Source organism: Passer montanus, unplaced genomic scaffold (genome assembly GCF_014805655.1).
Source record: "Passer montanus isolate IOZ18808 unplaced genomic scaffold, ASM1480565v1 scaffold27, whole genome shotgun sequence".
Classification (NCBI taxonomy): domain Eukaryota; kingdom Metazoa; phylum Chordata; class Aves; order Passeriformes; family Passeridae; genus Passer; species Passer montanus.
This window is the reverse complement of record NW_024367372.1, coordinates 7,935,921-7,960,503: the sequence shown is the minus strand read 5'-3', so window position 1 is coordinate 7,960,503 and position 24,583 is coordinate 7,935,921. Positions and strand designations below refer to the sequence as shown.

Genomic DNA, 24,583 nt, shown 5'->3' with positions numbered 1-24,583 from the left:
GCCATGTTAGAAGGCCGGAGGGGAAGAGGCGAGTGAAGCGGCGGCGGCGGCCGGGCCCGGCACAGCCGCTCCCTCCGCTCCCGGGGCCTGGCCCCGGCCTGTGCCATGGTCGCGGCTCCCGCCGCTCCGCGGGACGAGTGACCGGTCCTCAGGCGGCAGCGGTGGGGGAGGAGGAAGAGGAGGAAGAAGGGGACGACGCGGCGGCGGCGGTGGTTGAAGCGGCGGCGGCGGCCGGGCCCGGCACAGCCGCTCCCTCCGCTCCCGGGGCCTGGCCCCGGCCTGTGCCATGGTCGCGGCTCCCGCCGCTCCGCGGGACGAGTGACCGGTCCTCAGGCGGCAGCGGTGGGGGAGGAGGAAGAGGAGGAGGAAGAAGGGGACGACGCGGCGGCGGTGGTGGCGGCGGAGGCGGAGGAGGAGGGGCCGGAGAGACGATGCCGTTGTAAGTCCGGGAGCTCGCGGGGCGCGCTCGGGGCTCGCGTTGTGCCGGCCCGGGCCCGGCGCTCCCCACATGCCCGGGCCCTTCCTGCCGGGGCTCGGGCCCTTCCCCCTCGCGGTCCCCCGGCCCGGGCGCTTCCGCTGCCGCAGTGTGCGGCCCTGGCGCTGCTGCCCGCGCCGCCCGGAGCCCCACGCTTTCTCGCCCCCCATCGTGTGAGCCCCGGAGGTGATCGTGATACGGTCTTTGCCTTGTTGTCGCCGCCTTTGCGGTCTCGCAGCGGCAGCGTGCGGGACGGGGGGGGACGCGTGCGGCGGCCTCCCCTCCCGCTGCTGGGTCGGGCGCACGGAGGGGCGAGACCCGCGTGTTTGTCCCCTGCCCGCCCAGGGTGCCGCGCTTTCCCCCCAGAGCCCCGGTGAAGTCTCTCCCGCTGTGACCACGCGGGCCGGTTTTTCCCGTTCCGGGGCAGCAGACCCTGGGCCGCTGGTTCCAGCGGGCTCCCCGAGGCCGGCGTGCTGCCCTTGGCAGCCCCGCTGCCGGCGGCCCCGGGCAGCGCCCCCGGCCGGCAGCCGGGCCCGTGCGGGGCGCCTGTGCGCTGGCCGTGCCGTGCCGTGACCCTGCCGGCAGCCGGCAATAGCGAAGTGTGACCTTATTCATCCCGCTTTCTTCGCGGATTTTTTTTTCACCCCACCTCTGGCATTTTTTTTCTCCGCTTGCTTTTTTGTTTTTTTCTTCATCGCTGATGTTTTTATGAATTCTTATTGAGACGACAAAACTTGCAGCGTCTCAGTTCTGAAGTTCATAATCTTACATTATAGAGATCGAGGGAAACAGTGATGTGTAGGTAATCAAGTGATTTTTCAGAATAAGGCATGTTTATATATTTTGTTCAGTTGGTCTGTTGGTTTGTTTTTTGTTTGTGTGGTGGTTTTTTTTTTTCGTTGAAGGAGAAATACAAAGAATTTGTGATTTTACACCCTTTCTCTCACTTATAATTTGGGATTATTCACTGCGGTTAAAAATATGTCAACTTTTAAGTGGCGAATAGCCAGGGTTGTCTGTTGTGGTTGTTAATTCAGTCTGAAGTACTGCAAAGTTAGTCATGGGGTAGATGACATGATAGAAATTTATCTGAGAGGGTTTATGGCAGGGAAAGGACCAGTGAGTGGATGCGGGAAGGAAAATGGTTATGCTGAGTAGGGACTAATGCTTGTGTAACGAAGCGCCAATGTCTTTATAGATAAGTTTTGCATATGTTAATTACGGCAATGAAAAGTTACCAGAAGTCAGCTTTTGAAGTTAGTTAGGCTTTTCAGCCTCAGGAAAATGGGAGGGTGTTTATTCCACTTGCTTTCATTCTTAGGTTATTGTGTTGTGACTACATAAATTCCGAAGGCTTAGTAACAACACTTAAAAGTTTGGGCTGCTTTTAATAGTAGCGATCTTTAACTTTGGAAAGTTTGGAATGATAATTTCTCTTGATGTAGGTGTCTATGATACTTTAGCTAGAAATACTTAAATAACAGTACATGGTTACAATGGCACCAAGTTATTCCTATTTTCATTATAAACATTACTTGGCAACTTAACTAGTAAAGCAGATTTATTGTAGTTAGCAAAAATGAAGCTTTCTCAGTTTATGCATTTGTATGTTTGACATTGTTGACTTGGTATCATCCAGTCAAGACTTTAAAGTGAGCATTATAATGCCAGTAAGTAGAAATGCTGGTAATGCTAATTCTTGAGTTAGTGAAGTGATACCTCTAACTTTAGAGAAAAGAAAGAGGCAGCTTGGGAAGATTTTTCCTCTATAATTCTTTCCAGACAGTTGATTCTGTCTTCTGGACTATAATATTTTTGAGTGAAAGTGGAACAACCCTATGTTGCTGCCAAACTTGCATGGTGACAAAATGTTCTTTTTTTTTTATTTCCTTTTTTTTTTTGGCCTGATCTTTCAATATTCTGCCAAACTTGCATGGTGACAAAATGTTCTTTTTTTTTCTTTCCTTTTTTTTTGGCCTGATCTTTCAATATGTTGAAACTTTGTTTTCAGCTGTGGTGTTTACAATTGACAGGCCTTTTCAAAACTGATTTCTCATACAACCAGAGGTTGTCATTATTCTTGACTTGGAGTTCCGGGTTCTCCAGAGTTCGCCAGTACACCAGTGTTCATATTGCACTTACTAACAGTATGAAACCAATCAAATTCTTCCTGTACGTGGTACAGCAGTAGTAAGGCTGCTGATATCTGCATTTACAGAAGCCTTTAGTATTTTTTAAATATTAAAATTTATCCTAGAAACTGATGTGACTTTTTGTTAAAATTCTCATGTGGAAAGTGCTAGCAGCTGTATAAGGAAGAAGTCCTTAACAAAAAAGCTGATTAGAAACAAGGATGACTGTCCCCTGTCATAAAGATACATTTTAGTGCATGGTTATGTATAGAATGGTCCTGTGCCTTATCTGAAACATAAGATGCCAGGGAAGAATGAACTCACTAAGCTGTTCATGTATTTTGGTTGGATCTGGGGCTTATACAGAAAGCTCCAGCTTCACTGAGTCAGAAGCCTATGTTTATAAGAGTGATGATTTAGTCTTGTCATGTAACCTGGGGCTTTCTGACTCTCCAGATAGAGAAAACATGAATCTGTTTCTTGGTATGCTGGACAAGGACACTTAATGTCTGTGTCTGCTGAATTCATGGCAAAACACTTTTGAAATATTTTGTTTTTTTCTGTAACCAGAAGTGGAAAAGTACTTTGAGTCATATACATGAACATTTAAAAGTGCCACAAGATCTATAAATTTTAAGCATTGTTAGTATTGGTAACTTCTGTATTAGAGTTTTGGAATGTCATTAAGAGTTATTCTCTTCAGTGGACAGTCAAGCTGATTCTCACTTCTGAAGTAAGACTTCATTTTTTTTTTTCACTGAATTTTGCTGTAGATATAGCAAAGTCATTGTTTTCTTCACTTTTCATTAGAGACTGTCAGCTTACATGCCAGAAATACAGCACTGTATTTAAAATGGCTTGTGCTGACTGGGAATGGATAAGTAGTGTGTTTCTGAACAGAGGGAGTTGAGAATTTTACAGGCTGTTAGGAAAGGAATTAAATTATTCTTAACTTTGCAGAGCAATGGACTGACTTTTGAGGAATAGTTGCCATAACGTAAAGTGATAGCTTTCTTAATTGAGAAACAATTAATATAAAAATCTGTGCTGAGGATTAGATGGCAAGGATATATGGTTTTGCAACAGCTTTCAGTCTTCCAGTATCACTCTAAAGAAGGACTGAGTTTATACCTGTTAATCTGTTAAAGTAAAGGTATTTTACAGAACTTGGAAACCCAGTTATTTTGGGCTGAGCAGATTTCACCACTGAGACAAATTAATCTCTTAACAGTGAAATGCTTTGTGGGATTCATGTTTCTTAGTTTATAGTCCCTGTTATCTTTTGACTCAGCCTTACTGAATTTCTTAAATTGCTCTTGAGTTTTTTGTCTCCTGTATAGCAATAAAAATAGGTTTTGGTTGAACTGCTGTCTGTGCAGTTCCTTAGCACTTTCTTTTCTTTAAACTTGAGAAACTTCTCCTTCCGTTGTGTTAGTAAGACTATTGTGGATGGGTTTTTGTTTGCACATGCTGCCTTTCCTATTCTGTGTGAACAGAAGAGCCGTAGAGCTCAGGAGAGTGTCCAGGGTCAGAATGTGTGTGAATGACCTTCCTTTTGCCATAGGTGAGCCTCTTCTGTACCCCTGTTACGTGCAATTGCTCCAATGCCTGTGTTCAAATCAGTGTTTGTTTTGAACACCTCATACTGACAGGTGAAGACTTAATTCATGGCCTGATTGCCAGTGATATTCTGCTAGATATTGAAACTTTTATTCAGGAGGGACAGCTGTATTAACCATTTGAAACACATGCTCCCCAGTAACTGATTTGCACAGGCTTCATTGATGTTTCCTGCCTAGATTTTTGAAACTTTGTCTGGAGTGATGGTGTTAGTGTTAAGCTGGAATCTTCATTCTGAATTGCCAGATACTCATTGCTGAAGGAAACATAAAAAGAAGCAAAACTCCTCAACGGAGTTTCTCTGAATCTGGACACAGTGGAGCTTGAGCTGCATGAATTTAGCTCCAGCTGGTTAACCAGATGGTGTGATGACCAGTATAGTTTCTGGAATCTGACTTGGGTGTCTTACATCAGCAAGTAAAAAGGAATGCATTTTGCTGAGCTAATCAGTAGAGGCAGATAGAGAAGTGAGGGTAATCATTGAGAGTCCTTAAGTTGTGTGTTTTGTCTTAGTATCTGGATGAGTTTGAAACTTAGGGGGATTTAAATTGCTATGATTTGTTCAGTATTACACTATGTATTTTTAATATTTCAGTTGTTTGTATTGTCTTTTATTTTTGTGAAGTTTATTTTTTTGTGAAGTTTCCCAAATTTCAGGAGCATCATATTTAGTTAGTGTGGTGCTGACAGCAACTGTATTTGTTTGTGATAAGAAATGTAAAATCTTAACAGAAATAGTGCTAAAAATAGTACTGTTAGAATGGATGTGGAATACAGGGAGAGAAGAACAAGTGTTAAGAAAGACAGGTTTTCTTGTGGGGGTAGGATTTGGTTTAAATACAAAGCACATCTGAAAAAGTTCATGACAGGATTGTTCATTTTGCTGAGGATGGAGAAAGGTTCTAGTGTTGTAAAAGCAAACAGTAGTACAGAACTTGGAATTTCTATCCAAGTCTTAGTTATATATGGGACAGTGTTACATAGGTATAGCGGTATTTGTGCTATGTTCAGTTTAAATGGATGTGTTCAGGATGTCATCTGATCTTCAAAAATGCAGTGTAATCCCTCCTCTACCTTAGAACAACTTTTAGTCACTTCCATATAAAGGTATTTAGAGGTGTATGCTCTGGAAACTGTAAAGCTTCTTAAAAGCTTTATTTTTTTTTTTTTCCTTCCACTTCTGCACTCCGTTTAAAATGGATTTTAGCACTGACCATGTAGGCAAGGTCTGTTCTTCTAGTTTGGTAGTTACTGGTAACAGTATAAAGATACTGCCTACCAAAACTTGAAGTTCTGAGGAAGAAGTTGTTTGGCTGCACTGCCTTCAGCTTAGCACAGACTAGAGCTTTGTGTCTGTGTTTTTGTATGGGGGGAAAAAGGGTATGTATGTTTCTTGCTGATGAAATTAATATTTGAATATGAAATACCAAACCATAACACTCTAGAATAAATCCACTGTAGCTGTTGCCCAATTTGTGCATAGTAAATTGTTAGTATATGTTGTTCAAAAATTCAGGTTAAACCAGAGGTGCAGCAATAGCATGTTAAATTTAATTGCCTCATTTTCTGTAACATTATTTTATATTTGTGCAATTGATAGATAGCTCATGGTCTTCTCAGAGTGATAGGATGATCTTCATGTTTACATGTGATTGACAACAAACAAACCCAAAAGCCTTATACTGAATCTTAATTTTCTTTGTGATCTTAAAAAGAAAAGCTTAGCTTTTTTTAAATTAAAAACAAAAACAAACACACACACCAAAAAAAAAAAAACCAAAAAAAAACCCACAACCAAAAATCCCACAATTCAATGAGCCCTAAACATGCTTTCAGTTATGTCAGACCCAGATGATCTGCCAAATCTCTCTCTGAGGTTGTCAAGAGTGAGTAGCTGAGATGGAACTTCAGTTTCTGTTTAATACTCTTTTTGTTAATGTGTAACTTGAGTGAGTACCAGAAGTGACGTACAGTCAAGGTATTGACTCCCCAGCAAGTCTAATCTCTAACTGGTCTGGGTAGAAGGTTAGCACTGATACTTCCCTGGCTTTTCACCTGCTCTTTGAATAAAATTGGTAGCTTAAGCTCTTCTCTGGATGTGTCACAAGTAAAAGGTAGCATGTCCATATGTGACTAAGGGAAGATGCTGGAGTGTGAGCATGATCTCCATGGAAGGTAGGAGGCAGGGAGAGGATATACCTTTACTTGTTTATGTTAGCTTTCATTAAAACTGCCTTTTAAATGAATACATGAACAGAATGTTACTTGATTCTGTCCTTCATTAAGTTTAACAAAATTTCTAGCCATACTATCTTTTTTTTTTATTTTCCAAAGGATTTTTTTTTTCATATTTATTGTGCTACAGGAGCCTTAGACTAGAGTTAACTTGGAAGGTATAAACAGCAAAGCTTCAATTTCAATGTTTTTATCTGGAAATTACCTATGTTCTCTTCAGTGTTAATTACATGTTAACTGTCTTCTGCAGCTCTAAAGTCTTGGAGGCAGTTGTGCTGTGAATTGTTACACACTAACTCAGCCAAAGGGTACTTACTAACTCCTCAGTGCTCAAAAATAGGTGAAACACTTGTGTTGGGGAAGTCCAGTGCTGTTGATAACATCGTTATTTCATTATTGCAAAAGTAAATGTAAGAACTGTAGCTGGCTTTATGTAACAGCTCCCAGAGATATATATCTGGTGATGGATGTAATTGGTTGTTTGAAGCTGTTGTTTTAGCGAGCAGTTTCAAAGCTTGTTTGTGCCCTGTGGCCGTGCTCTGGTGGTCCTGCAGGGGTTGGAGGAGCGCTGGTTTAAATCATTGCAGTGTGGTGGTTTGAAGGCAGAGCTGCACATTGCACTGCCAGGGCTGTGTGTAAACCAGACTAGGGAAGAGAGCTGATGTTTGGCTGGGGTTTATGCACTGTAATTTTATAGACAATATAAAGGATTATGTTTAAGTTGTTACTTCTGGAATTTGTGAATCGTGATCCTTACAAGTAGGGGGAATATAGAGGCCTCTGTCAGCATTGCTGATTTCAGAAATCAGCTCAGCAGAATCTGGTTTTGAGTGACATTGAGTCTTTTTTGAAATCTACTAACAGCATCTGTCAAGACTGTGTTTTGCCAGCTCTTCTAATGAAATCTGATATCTGCTGAATTGGATTCAGTTTCTTGCTATGAATGGGTGAAAATTAGAGTTAGAACATCAGGAAATTGTTACACAAAGCTAAAATATTGATTGTTTTGTATTGCTGCTTAAAAAAATCTACAAAATTAAACTGAAAAATCTTAAATGAAAAAGCATATATTTTGCTTCAAATCAACAGTTGGCAAAAGGGGAGAAAATGTAGTTCAAAAACTTGCTTTGTGGTATAAGTTAAAATATTCAAAGGATGTTTATATATAGAGACTTTTTGTTTTCTGGCTGCTTTTTTTAGAGGCAGTTAAGTGGCTGAAGCTACTATTTGTGTTGACATTCCTTAAGGTTTTTTTTTGAAGAGGAGAAAGTTTTAGAAGGAGCCAAAAGTTTTAGTGGCTTCCTTTGTCCTTAATTTGAATTACTGTTTTATGTAATTTGTCTGAACAGCTTTTTAAAAAAAGTGTTTGCATTGACACCTACAGTCCTAGAATGTATATTAATTATTCATCTCCTACCAGATTCTTTATTAGTTGATTGAAACCTCATAGCTAAAGGATAAAGTATAGAATAATTTTCCCAGACACTGCCCCAGTCCCCACAATTACTTGATGGTTCATCTTTTTACATGTACACTTTTAAATGTATTTTTCCTGATATGCTTTCTTGCTTTCTTTTTTTTTCTTTTTTTTTCTTTTTCTTTTTTCTGATGAGCAAAGGGACAGATATGCTCAAGCTTGCATTGTGACTAAATTCTTGGTTGCAAACAAATTATAGTACTTGGAGTCGTTATTAAATGGGTTTAACTAGTGGAAAACTATATCATGTTTTGTGGGTTCTTGTCAATTTTTAATTTAGGGTTTTTTTATAGTCTTTATGGAAATGAGGAATGAAATCTTGAGATGATGATGACAAATAATGGAAGTAAAATTGAAGTATTGCTTTAGTTTTTCCACATGTATTAGGTAGTTAGCCTTGTGAAAATATTTCTCATTTTGTATGATAGAAATAGTATATAATAGGTATAAACATGCAGGCCTGATACTGCAGCAATATACCAACGAATGTTATGACTGCCAAGAGTGGGACTTTCAATTTTGCTATCAGCTTGACCCTTTTTGAAGGGTTCTCTTTACATTAGGCTTTATGAAAACTGATACAGCTTTTGCCCTAGTAGAATGAAAAAAAAATACAGGGGGAAAATATGAATGCATATTAAGAGTAGGTGAAAGGTAATTCTGTTGGTGTCCTGCTTAGCAGGACAGATTTAACACAGTGATTTGGGATGGAAATCATCTAGGCTTAACTTTTTTTTTCTTAGTATGTATCTCTTGTCTACTCTGATGAGAAAAAAGAAATACTTTTTTTTGTTTTGCTCCTGTCAGTAACTTTATCTAATTGCCTTTATTAGTCCCGTTACAACCCAGGGATCACAAACACAGCAACTACAGAAGCATTATGGCATTACCTCACCCATCAGTTTAGCTGCCCCCAAGGAGTTTGACTGCATGCTTACCCAGAAATTAATCGAAACCCTAAAACCTTATGGCGTATTTGAAGAGGAAGAAGAGCTGCAACGCAGGTGAGTGAACACTGTTTGTGTCCTGTCATGAGGTTCATGTGTGACTGTTGAAGACCAAGTGTGTGTATGTGTGTTCTTTCAAATGGTTTCTTAAAAGCCTAGTGGAATTGTAAGCTTAATTTTTCTCAATTAAGAGTAATACCTCAAACACAGCGAGGAATTAAAATGGCCTTTAAATTTAAGAGGCTGGTTTACATTTTTTCCCCTTCATCACTATTTCATCGTAATGGACCATATACTTTTTTTTTCCTTATTAAGCTTTCTATAGATTTTTTTCCTCTCTCAGTACTGCTTATCACTGTTCTTTTAGATGCATGTGTTATACAAATTAAATTTTTATTTTGAAAATGAGTTGAATTCATGTGCATATGCCTTGCATGTTTTCATTTTTTTGGAGCTTAAATCTCTTGAATGTTTCTAAGGGGTGAAAAATAGTGGCAATGTTGTAGGAGTAACTTTCAGTATATATGTATATATAACAAGATCTCTAATTAGGTCTGTAATGTTATTCAAGTTGACTTACTGTGTAATGATGATCACAGTCTTAAAAAAAATTCTGCTAGTTTTGTTTAAGTTTGTAACCTGTCATTCTGCTGTTTTATTAATAGGATTCTAATTTTGGGAAAACTAAATAACTTGGTAAAGGAATGGATACGGGAAATCAGTGAAAGCAAGGTATGGATGTACTTTACATGGGGTTGCCAATATTGTGTTTCTAAGATTTTTGTAGGAAGATTATTCCAAAACACATTCCTGTACTAAATGGGATGAACCTTCGATTTGAATATTAAGACAGATACATACCATCCTTGTGTAGTGTCTTTTACTTTACAAGCATCATTGCCCCTTCATAGTAGAACCTTGTCAAAGAAAGAAACTGATCGGTGTAACTTGACTTTTTCTCAAAATTAATGCATATGGTACTGTACTAATCACAGGCTTAGAGTATTTGCCTTTGTGAAATAGTGCTTGATCTTAAAATGAACTTCTGCATCTTTGTGGTCTGCTGTCTTTTTCTTTAATGTTGTACCTGTGATGTTACTTTTGTAGACTGATAATGCTGATGCTGTTTTTGCCATGTTATAGGAATCAATGCTCTCACACATATTTTTTGAATGGTTATAGACTTGTGTGATTATAGATTTTTCTTTTATCTAGAGGAAACACTTGATTTTTTTAAGCTGTTTTGGTTTGTGTGTGTTTGGGATCCTATGTTTTCCTTATGCAATGAGAATTTATATATGAACAAGATTATGGGTAGGGACAGCCCTGCTATGTGTGTTTTGATCCTTGAAAACAAAATAGTGAGAATATCATGACTCATGTAAGATAGAAAGCTGCTTAAGTTAATATCATGTACATTGCAAAATAGAAGTTTTGATTTATTTTTTCTTGTGCTGTGTAAACAAACATTCCTGTAGGGTTTCAGATTGTAGCATAGCATCCTGTTATGAAAGGATAGCCCTCTTTGCCCACGGTACTGTGGATTCAATGGTTTTTAAAGACTAGGAACTTTAGTAGATGTACCTAAACAATTTAAACATAAAATAAATGTCTTTCCCAACCCCCCATTTAAAGGCTGTGGTACAAGTGTGTTTGAAAGTAATGTAATAAACACTGATACAGTAGGCTGTGTTTTGAGTTGCTCTAAATTGGAATCCATCATCTATTTCCGTGTCTGTCTAAAATGTCTGAGTGGTAAGCAAAATGTTTGATCTCTAATGTTATAAAGCTGTTGCACCTGAAGTGTAGAATTGGTGCAATTACCAGGTTTGAGGTAGTAATGTGTAATGTAGTTGAAATATTATAAATTATCCAAGTGGCAAAGGTCTTTTCTGTGAATACTGAGATTATTTCAGTAGTTCAACAGCATAATTTTTGTGCAACATTTTTCTTCTTGTTTGAAAAGAAATGGTTTGTGTTGATTGTTAGTTGTTAAGTTAAAATAACTTTTTTTTTTTTTTGCTTCATTTAGAATCTTCCACAATCGGTAATAGAAAATGTTGGAGGAAAAATTTTTACATTTGGATCCTACAGATTAGGGGTTCATACAAAAGGTAACATTTCCTTTTGTGATAAAAATCCATGTGTTTGAGCTAATGATTGGTCTTGTTGTATTTGAGGTGGTGTTAGATTTCTTAATTTTTTTGGTTAACCATCTCTAGTCTTCATCCTAAATAAAATAAATATATTCCTATATTATGTTTTCATCATGGATTGAGAAACAGACTAAAAAGTTGAAAATTATTTAAAGAGGAAGTTGTATACTTAAATTTTCATGTTTTGTTCTTTGAAAATGACAAGTGTTCCACAACTGAAGCAAGAGTGTATGTATGTCTTCTCTATGTTTAATGGCTATGAATTGTTTTTCATTTGGTTTGACTTAGTGTGTCAAAAAAACATCATTCCACATGATGAGAAACTAAATTTTACTGCTTAATTATTAATAAAAGTATACCTATTGCTGGCATTCTGTTCATGTGAAATATTGAGTAATAATACTTCTGCTGATTAACAATTTCAGGTGCTGATATTGATGCCCTGTGTGTTGCACCAAGACATGTTGAAAGAAGTGATTTTTTCACATCGTTTTATGAAAAGTTAAAACAACAAGAAGAAGTGAAAGATCTGAGGGTATGTGAAACACCTGATATAGCTTGCTGACCTGAGGATTAGGAGAATTCTGTAGTGAAAGATTTTACATTAAATAAGTAAATATAGCTTTACTGTTAAGACTTTTTGAAAGACTTTTGTTAACCCGCAGCAAAGCCTGTCATAAGAGTTCAAATAAATACAAAATCTTCACAATTTTCTCTCGTCTCACTTAATAGATACACTCAAAAATTTGAATGGCAGAATGATCTCTTAGCATGTGTATTAGTATGGCAAAATTTCTGCTTACGGTCTAGAAGCAGGCAGACACAAATGTAAACGTTAGTTTGACAGGGTTCAGGACCAGACTTGTTTGGTTTTAGGGAAGATTTTATGCTGCTTTTTTATAACTTTGTACTTACATAAATAGTAATGGTGGTTGATGGTAACTAAACTTTTTATCTTGGCTGTCAACTGTTCATTTGAAAAGGGAAATTCTATTTTTAATTTATCTTGTTACTAAATGCTTGTGCATGATTTTTAGATTCTAAAGATGAAGATTTCCCTTATAGTAGTGGAAGACTGTACTGATGCAGTATTTTGTTTCTTTTATACCTCAGTGACACGCCTCCCTGAGTCAGATGCTGGGAGCTTTAATCTTGATATTGGCTCAGAATAAATTTTCGCTCCTCCAGATTTTTTTTTTTTTAGATGGAGATAGCTGCTGGCAAGTCTTTGTTTTGGTTTAGTCCTGCTTTCAGAAAATAAATGGAACTAACTCTGCAGCACTCTTCCAATCTATGCACCCTGTAGCTGGTAACTACCAGGGTAGTGCAAACATCTAGTGCACTGAGATAACTGTTTTCAACGCTTTATCTGAACATATTCAGTAGTCTTTAACTTGACATGCTATATTTGAGAGGATTCAGATTTTCAGATTTCCATTCAACTTTACTGTAAACTCTTAACTCCAGGTAATGTAGGTGATTTAGCAGCAAGGTATGTATGGTATCCATTCTAGCACTATAGTGATGCAAATAACCTTTATGTCAGGGTGGCATAATACTTTTAAATCATTCCAGATACTATTAGAAGTTTGTACATCTCCATCTTTAGAGGAACACAGACTTTCTTAGTGGTTACTGTAGTGAGTATGAGACACTTGTAAATATGATTTTTGCTTAGGATCAATCCATCCTGCCAACCAGTAACATTAAGATCACATTAGTTAAGGTTTGAGCACAGCCAGTAGTGTTGTCTCTTCCTCTTGGTAAGAACTGAAATACTTCTGGAAGTTTATTCTGTAACAGTTCAGAGTATTTCTTATTTAGAGGTAGGCAGTGTTCTTTGCTTTTACTAAAACAATGTGCTGCAGATCTGCATTTAGTTCAGATGCTTAGTTCAGGAAAATGATACTCATAGCTGATTCCAGAATAGATGTGAAGTGCCATTGTGATATTGTTCATCAAAACACCATATTATTGACCACATTTTATAAACATGCTTGACCTCTGGAGACTGGTGACTTGCAACTGCTTTAGGTGGTGTCAGGCTGCACAGTTATACAGTCTTCTCATTTCTTGTACCAGCTGTCGAAGCCAAAATAATAGGCCCTTTAGAGCAAGAATCCCCGTAGCTTGGGCTTGGAATACTTTGAGATGTTTGTGGAGAGTGAATGATCATGTCTTGTGTGTAGGGAGAAAAGGGTTGAATGTTGTACCCATCAGAACTGGTGGGTGCAAGTTTGGATCACTATTAATATCTAGACAGCTGTAGCACCTAGTAGGTAGTGCTTACTGTGTAAGTTCTCAATGGTGGAGAGAGACATTGCTGACAAAAATCAACCTGAAAGCAGAAAAGCATTGATATAAATAGCATTTCATTATGATTGTCTGGACCTGGTAGCTATTGTTTATAAATGTTCTCTATACTGAAAATAAAATGCGCCTTTTTTTTCCCCCAGGCTGTTGAAGAAGCTTTTGTCCCAGTTATTAAACTTTGTTTTGATGGAATAGAGGTAAAGATCCTATTTTAATTTATTTTGGTAGAACATGGTTAAAACCAAGTTTTTAAGATTTTAATAAGTCATTATTCAGTAATAGAAATGCTATTAAAGTGATTCTCTGAAGTTTGTACCTAAGATTTAGTCAACAGTCCTCAGTTGTGTAATTTAAAGTGGAGATTTAAGACTGAAATAGGTTCTTCTTGATGGACTTAAAGCTGTGTCTAGAATATCTCCGTGTCCTTTTTTTTTTTTTTTTGGCTCTTCTACCCACTTGTACTGATTAGTTTACTGACCTGTAGAGTACCAGTATAGGCGTTATTTAGGCTTAATATTTAATAATGTTAGAATAAAATTATTTGTATTAAATATAAATTTAATGACTTTATATTTCTAAATAATGTGGCTTCAGAATTTTTTTTGACTGTTAATGATTACTGTCCAAACATGAAAGATTTGCTTGATTATTCTACATTATAGAAAGTTGTGGTCTTTAAGTAGTTATCAGAAGTGTGCTGCTGAAGGTAGGCTGAGTGTTCCTTTTGTCCTGATCTCTTGACATATCTGTAAACACGTGACACATGGTTTTGGTGACTGTAGCCTGATGGATCAGCTGTCTTAGAGTACAGAATTTGCTTAATTTGATTTTTGCTAGGGAAATAGGAATGGTGATTTCAAAAGATAGTCTGTTTATTCTTGTCAGACTGTTACATAGTCAAACTATCATCTTTTGGTGACAAGACAAAACCATACAAACTGTTTATACACACAGTTAATGAGAGTTATAGTTGGATTATCTCAACCAGTAACTGGTGGATACAAGTTAGTTTACAGAGGGGAAAGAATTCCCATGCTAATCTTCTGGCAAATTATGTGGTGTAGTATTGCACACAAGATTGGCAACTCCTTCTCTCCCAGTCTGTGAATTTGTATCTGTTAGCCATTTTAAACTGTCCATATGCAGTTGGGTATTAAGGAACATTTTTCTGGACAATCTCTTTGCCGTTTACATAGCTTAGGTATTCATTCTAGATGTTGAAACTTGCTATTGCTGTCCTCTGGTCTGTTTGGTTTTTGTATGTTGTTGTTTTTTATTTTTCCCTGTAGTCATTCAAGCTGTAGTTGTCTCTCCTTTTTAAAAAATGAAATTTGAAATACAAGACCAAATAGGAAAAAAAAAAGGACTGTTTCCTCTTAAAGAAGTAACATCTTGTTCCAAGATAGAAATTTATTATGGATTTTTATGGGCTTAGGTTTATTACTGAGACAACTCATGTTGCTTACAGTGATGAGAATTCTTTTTCTTATATCATAAGCACGTTCTTTGTATATACCAGTGTTGTTGGGCCACAGTTTCTGATAGTTGTGTTTGTGCCCAGCTATGTCAGTATCAAAAGATTTTAATTTTCCTCTTGCTAACCCAGGCAAAACATGCCAGAAGGTATAACTGAAGAAAAGGACTTTAGTTTTATGGTGATCCTGTTATTAAAACTTAAAAAAGTCCAGGCAATAAGTTTTTACATGCCCATTTTATGTTCTTGTTTAAAATAAACAATTTTATTAATTTTTTTGTTGTTCCTGTAGAGTACTTTGTATTTGATTGCCAGTACCTCTCCCCCAGTTACATAAGACACACTGCTAATTTCTTTATTTGAAAATAAATGTCAATGAGCTTTGAATCTTTAGAGGTGCTAGACCTTGTAGAGATCAGAGCAGAATTTCAAACTGAAGGTAATTTTGAACTTGTTTTACACTGAGAAGTAGTACTTTTGACTCAAGTAGGAACTTCAGTGTGTAATACAGACTGTTGATAAGATCAGCTATTAAGGACTTTGAAATACAAAATGCACTGGATACTTTGGAAATACTTTTATGTGGAGAAGGGCTTCATAGTTTAAAACAGATGGCTGCAAAGTTTTAAGTACCTACAAAAAGTCTTTAAGGTGTCTTCAGCTTCACTTTATCTGGAATAATTTTCATGTAACTGAACCAGTTTAGTTCTTGGTGCAATAGTTCTCGGTATTTCATCGTCTTGTAGGTCAAGTGATAACCACTTTGGTTAAAACCCTCATTTGGTGAAGTGCCTTTGTTGCCTTGCAGACAGTCTGCTGATAGGCACTTGATGTTCTCATCAACTGACTGATGGAAAGGCAAACTGACTTCTGCACTCTGCAGTGTCCTTGTGTGCAGGGCAGTGGAAAACTAACTCAGTGCTGAATAGTATTTTAGATGTTCTTGGCCTAGAAAAACTGTTATGTTTAAGTGTTACAGAAAAAATAGCAAAAAAATTGAACGTACTTTGAAAATGTGTATGCTTGCTAAGCATTTTGCTGAATTTTCAAAATCTTTTGTGTAATCAGGTATGTGGATTCTTCACAGAAACTGGTCTTCATATGTTGAGTCAACTAGTTATGCTTGTGCTTTACAGGGGATAGGGAAGGTATCCTACTCTTCCTGTAATTCCCTGGTGATTTTCATGTACTCATAGAATATGCTGGGTTGGAAGGAACCCATCAGGATAATCCAAGTCCAGCTCCTTGCCCTGTGTAGGACATCCCAAGAGTCGCACCCTGAGCCTGAGAGGTTTTCTCAATGCTTCTTGAATTCTGTCAGGCTTGGGGCTATGATCACTGACCTGGGGAGCCTGTTTGAGCTCCCAACCACCCTCTGGGTGAAAAAACTTTCGCTGTTGTGTCACCTAAGCCTCCTCTGGCTCAGCTTTATGCTTTTTCCTTGAGTCCTGTCACTGGTTATGAGAGTGAAGAGATCCATACCTGCCCCTCTGTCATGTTCGACATCCTCATGAGGGGATGCAATGGGGGCTCCCCTCAGTCTTCTCTAGAATTCTTCTATAGAATATTTGAGACTACTTAGGCTTAAACCAGGATTTATGTTTTCATTGTGTGTTCTGATGTTGGTAGGATTTTGTATTCTTGACCTAGAAGTGATGCTTGTTCTCAAGTGATTTTATTTACATTGGCAGTCAGCATAGTTTTTGTGTGTGCTGGTTGTATATTAATCTAAATGGGTATTGTATCTTCTTGGAAAAGGAGCTGTAAGAGAGATTAAGCATCTGAAAGTGTTTCTTTAAGTGTCTGTGAAAGATGCTAGTATGTATTTTTTAAAGGGATTCTTTGTATACTAGCAAGACCGCTATTAGTAAACTTGATGAAAATTACTTACAGAATCCTACAGAAGAAAGAACAGTTTTCTAATGTCTTACATCTTTTTTTGTTCTTAAGATTGATATTTTGTTTGCAAGATTAGCACTGCAAACTATTCCTGAGGACTTAGATCTACGAGACGACAGCCTACTTAAAAATTTAGACATTAGATGCATACGAAGTCTTAATGGTATGTATGTACTGATTTGTATATCAGCTTATTTAATCTTTAAATAATTGTTCTAGATTCTTTGATACAGTAGTTGTGAATTTGACTGAAAACACAGCAACTTCATATCTGGAAATAAAGTTATTGCCAGTTTGGTATACCTTTTTGGAGAGAAGGATTGTTGCTTGTTGGCCAGACTGTTTATAATTTTTTTCTCGTTTGGTTGGTATATGGCTCTAAAAATTAATGAGACTTGTAATACTTTTGTGTGGAGCATTACCTATTTTTATAAATAAAGATGTGTGCTTGTTTTTTAATTTGTGTTTGCATAAACATACATGAAATTGCTTCAGTGATAAATTGGAGATATCAAAATGGTGTCATTTTGAGGTCAGTTCTTTAGTAGCTTACTAGCTTGTGTAACCCTTAACTTCTCTATAATACCTTTGTTTAAAAAATGGTTATTTGTGTACAGGATGGTAGGGGCTTCAGCCTGGCTGCAGCTTGATGGGGAAGAGGAGCATGTTTGCATGAGAAGCACTGATTTGCTGTTACAAGCTAAAAACTTCATAATTTGAGATCATTGCATCCACTTAAACTGTTTTGTGAAATTCCCATCTTGTGTAATCTCTAGAATTTGTAGTTGCCTCTTACTTTAAAAGTAGTCGTAGATAATACTATTTTCTTCCAAATAGCTCTATGCAGCTACTTAGTAACAATGAAGTACTACTTATTCTTTATTATAAACCCCCTAAAATCAAGCAGTTAATATTGCTATCTCTAATGTTACAGTCTGAAAATACGTCATCAAAGTAGCAGTACAGCTAGTATATTTAAAAACTATTCTTTTTAGCCTGGTCTTTAAAATTCAAAGCTTTGGCCTATGGCTGGCATGTTTTCTGTAGGTTCACAAAGACTTAACCTTTTTTAGTTTGCCTGCACATTCCATAATATACTGCATCTATTCATATAACAGCAGAACTTGTTTGTTTCTTCAACAGCTTATATAGTCCAAATAGGTAGTCATGCACTCATGAATTGGCTACGTGATGCCATAAAACACTAAAAATGAAAAAAGGCACATGAAAATTACGTGAAGCTTTCTAATCCAAAACAAAAGTGATCAGAATATGAAATGAGTTTCCAGCATGCTAAAAAGTTTGATAGTGTTAACAGTGGGGGAGGATAAGCAAGCAAAAAACTTTGGAAACTACTAAGCAACTGTAATTAATTCTGTCTTTTGCAGGTTGCCGAGTAACCGATGAAATTCTGCATCTAGTACCAAACATTGACAACTTCAGGTTAACTCTGAGAGCTATCAAATTGTGGGCAAAACGTAAGCAGTTATATTCCAAAATTTGTGAAGTTTTCACTACCTCTTCTGGTTACTGACATCTCTTTGTCTTTTTCTTCTCGATTCGCAGGCCACAACATCTATTCCAATATACTAGGTTTCCTTGGCGGTGTTTCCTGGGCTATGCTAGTAGCAAGAACTTGCCAGCTTTATCCAAATGCAATAGCATCAACTCTTGTACATAAATTTTTCTTGGTATTTTCTAAATGGTATGTTTTTTTTTTTGGTTTTTTTTTTGGTTTGTTTTTAATTTAGATTAAACTAAAATAAAATTGTTTGTAGACACTAAATTTTAGTCCTGTTTTTATGGTACCATTTTCAGCTGTTACTAAATTACGTTAGAAGCATTGTTCTTGCCACCAGAAATTGTCAGCTTAGTTTTTCAGTAAGTCATCCAACATATCTTGTTTTTAGAGCATCCAAACCAAAGCCACCCAGTTCTTAATTTAAATTTTCTCAAGTATTTTTTGTAATTCAACAATACTCTTCAGATAAAATACTTATATAGTACAAAATAATAGCATATGATCCAAAATTTAGTCTTTTAATATTCAGGTACTGGGATAATGGGTAAAGGAGGTATGCCAATATCTGGTTTAGGTACATAGATTAAATGCAATTTAAGAGAGCCAATGGCAAAAATGTGGGTTTTAATCTTTTCAGTGTGGAGTGGTAGGTGTTTCAGAATTACATGCCATTTCATACTGTAGAGCTAGTTAATTCAGAAACACAGTTTGAATAACTCTGATGGGAACATTCCAAGTAAATTTAGAACAAATGGGACAAAAGTCAACTTTGCAGATTACAAATGAATACTGTTTTTCTTGGAAGTCCATGTTTGGATACCTGTATTCTTCATGAGACGCTGATAGTCTTTAAGAATCACTTACCAAGGTGTTGCTTTCCTCCAAGTATAGTGTCTTTTCTTAATGTGAAGATAATTTGCACACTTTCACTGTCTTGTATTCATAGGCTTTATAGCCTCCTTGAGGTACGTAGTGTTTAGTAATATTTTGCCACACTAAGGTACTAGAGGGGAATTGGTTGCAATCTCTGTTTAATGTGTTTCTTGGAGTTCTCTCCAGTTTGTACATGCATAGCATAGGAGCATAATGTACAAATTCCAAGACAATTCCAAATTCCAAGACTTCTGCTCTTTATAGGAAGGTAATTTTTAATCATGGGTTAAGAAGACTTGGAGAACAAGTGTTATTTTGTAGTGTTTAATACAACAAGGTTTCTTTCTCTCTTAATTATAATGTTATTTTAATACATATGATTTTTAATGATGCTTTATACCTGTAACTGTGCTGGCTGATTGTTCTATAGTTTGTCCATGAAACAGCTGGCTTGAAGATGGACCCAATGTCAATCTTCCCAGAGGAATTTGTCTTTGATTAGTATATTTCAAGAAGAATATAGAGGAGTTTAAATTAGTTATCTAAACCAGTGGTTCTAAACTTTCAGGACTACAGAAAATGCCTTGTTCTGATGCCTGGAGAAGCTAATTGCAGCTTTGTTGCAGTTCAGCAATACAGGTTATTTAAACAGCCCCAGTTAGACCAGCCTAGTTGTGAGGAAATGGTGCTTTATTTTGAGAACAGATTTAAGATGGATCACATTCAAAAGTGTTGTTTGTGTATCATACATGGTTGTATCCAGTAGTCTTATTCAGTCCTACAATCTTTTTGAACAGGGAATGGCCAAATCCAGTGCTATTGAAACAGCCAGAAGAATGCAATCTTAATTTGCCTGTATGGGACCCAAGGGTTAGTGTGTTATTTTTTCCCCTCTAAGTCACACTGTACAATAAATTCGGTTGCTTAAAAAATTCTAGGTGAACTTCATGTTGGGTTTATTGAACTTAATGTTGTGGTGTTATATCTTTATGAGTAACCTCTAATTCTCAGTATAGAACAAAGTTACCCTAATTTTCTGAATTGACTGCTTGAAGCATACTTGCTAAACAATGTACTTTTTCTCCCAATTTTTGCAATAAGTGATCTTAATAAAAAACTCAGCATAAATGGTTTTATGTCTTAAAGTGATGCATTTTTGGAAAATTGCTAATCTTAAAATAGTTTGCTTATTATTTAAAACCTGTTACTTTTTCAAGTATCTTGAATTCACTTCAGTGCAAGTTACAGTTAGATAGGCTTGGTTCCATGTAGTTGTAGTAAAGTGTCTTTTCATCTTGCACCAAAGAAGATAATAACTTGAAGTCTTTTAGTTATTTTGTGTATTGTTTATAATACATGATCTCCACCTTTGTAGCACTTACATTAAGGATATTGGACATGTTTGTCATTCAGATAGTCAGTGAAACAGCTTGCAGCAGATGCATGGCTCCCATTGTGAGCTTTCCGGACATAATATGAGAGGCTCAATGCTGTTTTGTCAATCATAGTATTCAGTTAATCTTTATTTTTATGAGTAGTGTAAGCATCAGAGGTTGAGTTGCATTCCCTATTGTACTTCAAATCTGTTTTTTCTGATTGACAAAAGTTCACATTTAAATATGTGAAGTGGTTAAAAACACATTCTTGAGTCTGTTATTCCTGAAACGGGAGGTTTGAGGTCAGTGTGTGACAGGAACTGTTGTAGTAATTAATCAAAGTGGGCTAAGGTAATGGCAGGGGTTTATCTTTTATTTACCTTCTACAAGATTGTTACCCTAATAATATTTTAATGTACTTTGGTATGTATGTTGTGTCCTTTCTTTTTTTGTTACTCTGTCTGCTGTTAAATAAAAGTACGTTAATGCAAGTGATGCTTCTGTCAGGTTCCATAGAGCCTCTTTTCTTAAAATGGCTCTTAGTTTTCAGTAGTGTTACAGAAATAAAGTATAAAATACCTTTCACAAGGTCCGAAGACAGTCATTCTGCAGAAGGTGCATGATGGTGATGAGGTGTCCTTGGTTTCATGTGATCACAAACTAATTCCTATTAAAGAGGCAAATTGTTCTGTTTGGTTGGCATTTCTGGATTTAGAAATGCCTGCAACTTGATCTTGATGTGCTGACAGGTTACAGCCCTCCCACATCACTGTTGTTCAGAAAGATGTCCTTTGTCAAAACACTATTCTTGTTTTCTAAACTTTCTCTGTACTCTTGGTCTGCAAATGAAGGTCTCTTAAAACTTAAGACTTGGTTGTAGTAAAGGGAGAAATCCAAATTGGTTAACTGATGTGTATGCTTGAAGAAAACTGATTGGCTGTTGTTATATGTAGGTAAACCCCAGTGATAGGTACCATCTTATGCCTATAATTACACCAGCATACCCACAGCAGAACTCTACGTACAATGTGTCCGTTTCCACACGGATGGTCATGGTAGAGGAATTTAAACAAGGTAAGTATTATCTTATGCTCTCTATATAGATGTTTTCAGACAGATTTAAAATAGTTTCATTGTGGGTATGCTTTGAAAGGGGGAGGTGGGTGGGTGTTAAAAAGCCTATTGAGAGACTGTTTTGAGGGAGGTTGAACTTGGCCTGTTACACCTAATGTTGCTTAACACTGCAAACTTAGTGGATCCTTCTGCAGGTCTGTCCTTCACTCTTAGAACTGAGGGTAATGAAAGAGGATGCCTTGTGCTCTGAAAATTAGAACTAATGGTATAATAACTTCATTTTAGTGGCTTAGATTGTGTCATGTTACATGAAAGATTAGCAATAGTTCCACTTGATGCCTGTTTCTAGGCCTAATATAAGTCAGTAGACTCTTGAAGATGAGTCCTCTGGATACATCCAAGTAATGAATAATTATAGCAGAAAAGGGAAGATGTTATCAAAGCAAGAAGTAGATTTGATGCAGGGAGCAACTACCAGCTAGCTTTCTCAGACAGAGCACTGACTTACTGACTCACCATTTCTTTGCCTTGTGAAATGCCTTGCACAAGAGGCGATTCAATACTGCAAGGGAAAGATCTGTTGTCTTTGAACTGAATAGTTAGTGTGGCATATGCAAAAAAATGAAATGGAGCTGTGTTACACCACAGAGCAAAAATGTGAAATAATCAGATCAATTAACATATGTTTGTACACAGATTGAGTTTTTTTATTAATATGGTTTAACTAATGACTAATGAAAGGATGAATGAATTATAAATCTTGTTGGTAAATTGCTGTGAATTTGAAGGGAGGAAGTAATTCTTAGTAGATTTTGCTTAGTTAACAAACTGTCTTTACTCTGGATACTAGACTGTATTTAAAAAAAAAAAGTTTAAATTCTTTTTTGTTTTTGTAATTTAGGTCTTGCTATCACAGATGAAATTTTGCTGAGTAAGGCAGAGTGGTCCAAACTTTTTGAAGCTCCAAACTTCTTTCAGAAGTACAAGTATGTATTTTATGGCATGGCAGAATATTTTAAGTTTATCAGTTGAACTACCTCATAATGCTCTGTAGCACAGGATCGTAAATATACATACATTAGATGTCCAGTTCAGAAGTACAAGTATGTATTTTATGGCATGGCAGAATATTTTAAGTTTATCAGTTGAACTACCTCAATGCTCTGTAGCACAGGATTGTAAATATACATACATTAGATGTCCAAAAAGTGTTTTGTTAGGGTTTTTTTCTAGTGTGGGAGAGAGAATACACTACTGTCCTTTCTCTTGAAAAGTATATCATATCCTCAGGTACTTTTTCTGTCTTAAACCTGTACTTCAGAAACCAGTTAGTCCCTGAGCAGATATTTAGAATGTCACCAGTTAACTCTAGAATTGGTATGCCACCTACCAATAACATTGAAGAAGTGTCATCTGGTTTGACTAATAGAAATGTTCTTTAGTCCTGTCAGTAAGCATTCTAAAAATGGGTCTTCCCAAGAAAAAACATAATAAAAGAACTTATTCAGAAGGTCAGTACTTAAATGAATAAGTACTTGAAACTGTATGTTTTCTTCTGACAATATAGTCAACAGTTTACTCTGATAATAAAAGATATTTTTGCAGTTGTGTTGACTACCAGTTGTACTAGTTATTAATAGATTTTTTTTCATTAAAGCTTAAGGCTCTTGGATGTTATATTAACTCACACCTAGCTTTTCTATTTTTGTAATGTCTCTGAGGGAAATATTGAAATTCTCACTTCACATTTTTAGGGTTTTTAGTAATATGCTTGTGGGGCAGAAGCTTGTTAAATGTATACATATACGGACTTGCTGAAAGTTGTATTTTTATAATAAATATGGATTATTAAAATATGGACTACATCTTCTTTGCCCTCAGTTCAAATTGGAGACCCATTTTTCTTGAATCAAGATCAAATATATTTTACACTTGTTTGTGTTGGGTGGTTGGTTGGTTTTGTACTAATCTAAACAAGATTGAAATATACAGTTCCCCCATTAAAAGAGACTGATGACCTTCATAATGTGTCTGTGTTTTGTTTCTGTACCTTTTGCATGATAAAAGCTTTAAGACATTTGGATGGCTTTTATGTTGTTCCTTGGAACTTAAGATTGAAAACATTAAAAAAACACTGTTAAATTATATTATTTTTTAAGTAAAAAAATGGGCTGCAGACAAACTAGTTTCTGTTTGAGAGGTTGCTAATAAGTTCCCTAGTACATTTTCTTTGTTTCTTTCAAAAGTAGAAAAAAATAGGAAGCTTTTATTGTCATTTGAAATAATCTCCATTTTAATACAGTTTTTTTTGTGTACTAGCTTAAGCCATTTTACCAGGTGTTGCAATAAAATCTTCTCTTGCTCAACATTACATATCCAGGTTTTCTGTTTTGCACAAGATATTTTTGCTCTGATTTTTTTTTAAAGTATGGAATGGTATTATGATGCCTGCTTTAATTTAATTTACCCAGGATTTTCTCTGTTTTCCCTTAGGTTAATTTTATGATTTTGGTTAGTAGGATTTACAAAGTTAATAATTGTATGCAGTCATCTGTATGCAGTAAAGTCAGATCTCTTGGGTCAGTTCTCCATCTAAAAGATATTTTGAATTTTTTTCCCTCTTCACACTCTTCTCCTGTTTAAATTGTAGATTGGCATGTTCTGCTGAAATTCATAGCATAATCTGCCAGATTAGAGAACATCTGATCCTTGCTCTGAGACAAACATTTCTTTTAATCTCTGAAAGCATAGCTTCTAAATAGCTCTAAATCGCAATTAGTTGCTGAATATCTGTTGTTCATAAGCACTTTTGACTTTCTCTGTTTAAAATAAACCTCAGTGATGTGTGACTAAGGAAATCTGTAGGCTACTGCATACCTGAATAGTAGGAGCAGATTAGAAATTAGGAGAATGAGGAAATTACTTTTAGTTACTTACTTTTTTTCTTACTTTTTAAATGTCAGCAATTAGTTGGAGTTAGGGAGTTGCAACATGTATTATCTGCCCCTTG

The 24,583-nt window shown here is 36.7% G+C and overlaps 1 protein-coding gene across 6 annotated transcripts in view; it reads left to right on the top strand.

Annotated features, from left to right (window-relative positions):
- The first annotated feature begins 289 nt into the window (after positions 1-289).
- PAPOLA (poly(A) polymerase alpha) overlaps positions 290-24,583 on the top strand; it is a 43,767-nt gene continuing 19,473 nt past the window's right edge. For 4 of the 6 annotated variants that reach the window (XM_039712448.1, XM_039712446.1, XM_039712447.1 and 1 more), the window contains exons 1-12: positions 290-439; positions 8,773-8,943; positions 9,552-9,618; positions 10,919-11,000; positions 11,468-11,577; positions 13,499-13,552; positions 16,780-16,891; positions 18,117-18,206; positions 18,295-18,433; positions 19,921-19,993; positions 21,453-21,573; positions 22,475-22,559. In XM_039712448.1, the coding sequence (XP_039568382.1) occupies positions 432-439; positions 8,773-8,943; positions 9,552-9,618; positions 10,919-11,000; positions 11,468-11,577; positions 13,499-13,552; positions 16,780-16,891; positions 18,117-18,206; positions 18,295-18,433; positions 19,921-19,993; positions 21,453-21,573; positions 22,475-22,559 (1,112 nt within the window). In that variant the 5' untranslated portion in view covers positions 290-431. Of the gene's footprint in view, positions 440-1,140; positions 1,274-8,772; positions 8,944-9,551; positions 9,619-10,918; positions 11,001-11,467; positions 11,578-13,498; positions 13,553-16,779; positions 16,892-18,116; positions 18,207-18,294; positions 18,434-19,920; positions 19,994-21,452; positions 21,574-22,474; positions 22,560-24,583 lie in introns of those variants that run through there. The other 2 variants (XM_039712449.1, XM_039712450.1) reach the window with 2 other exon arrangements.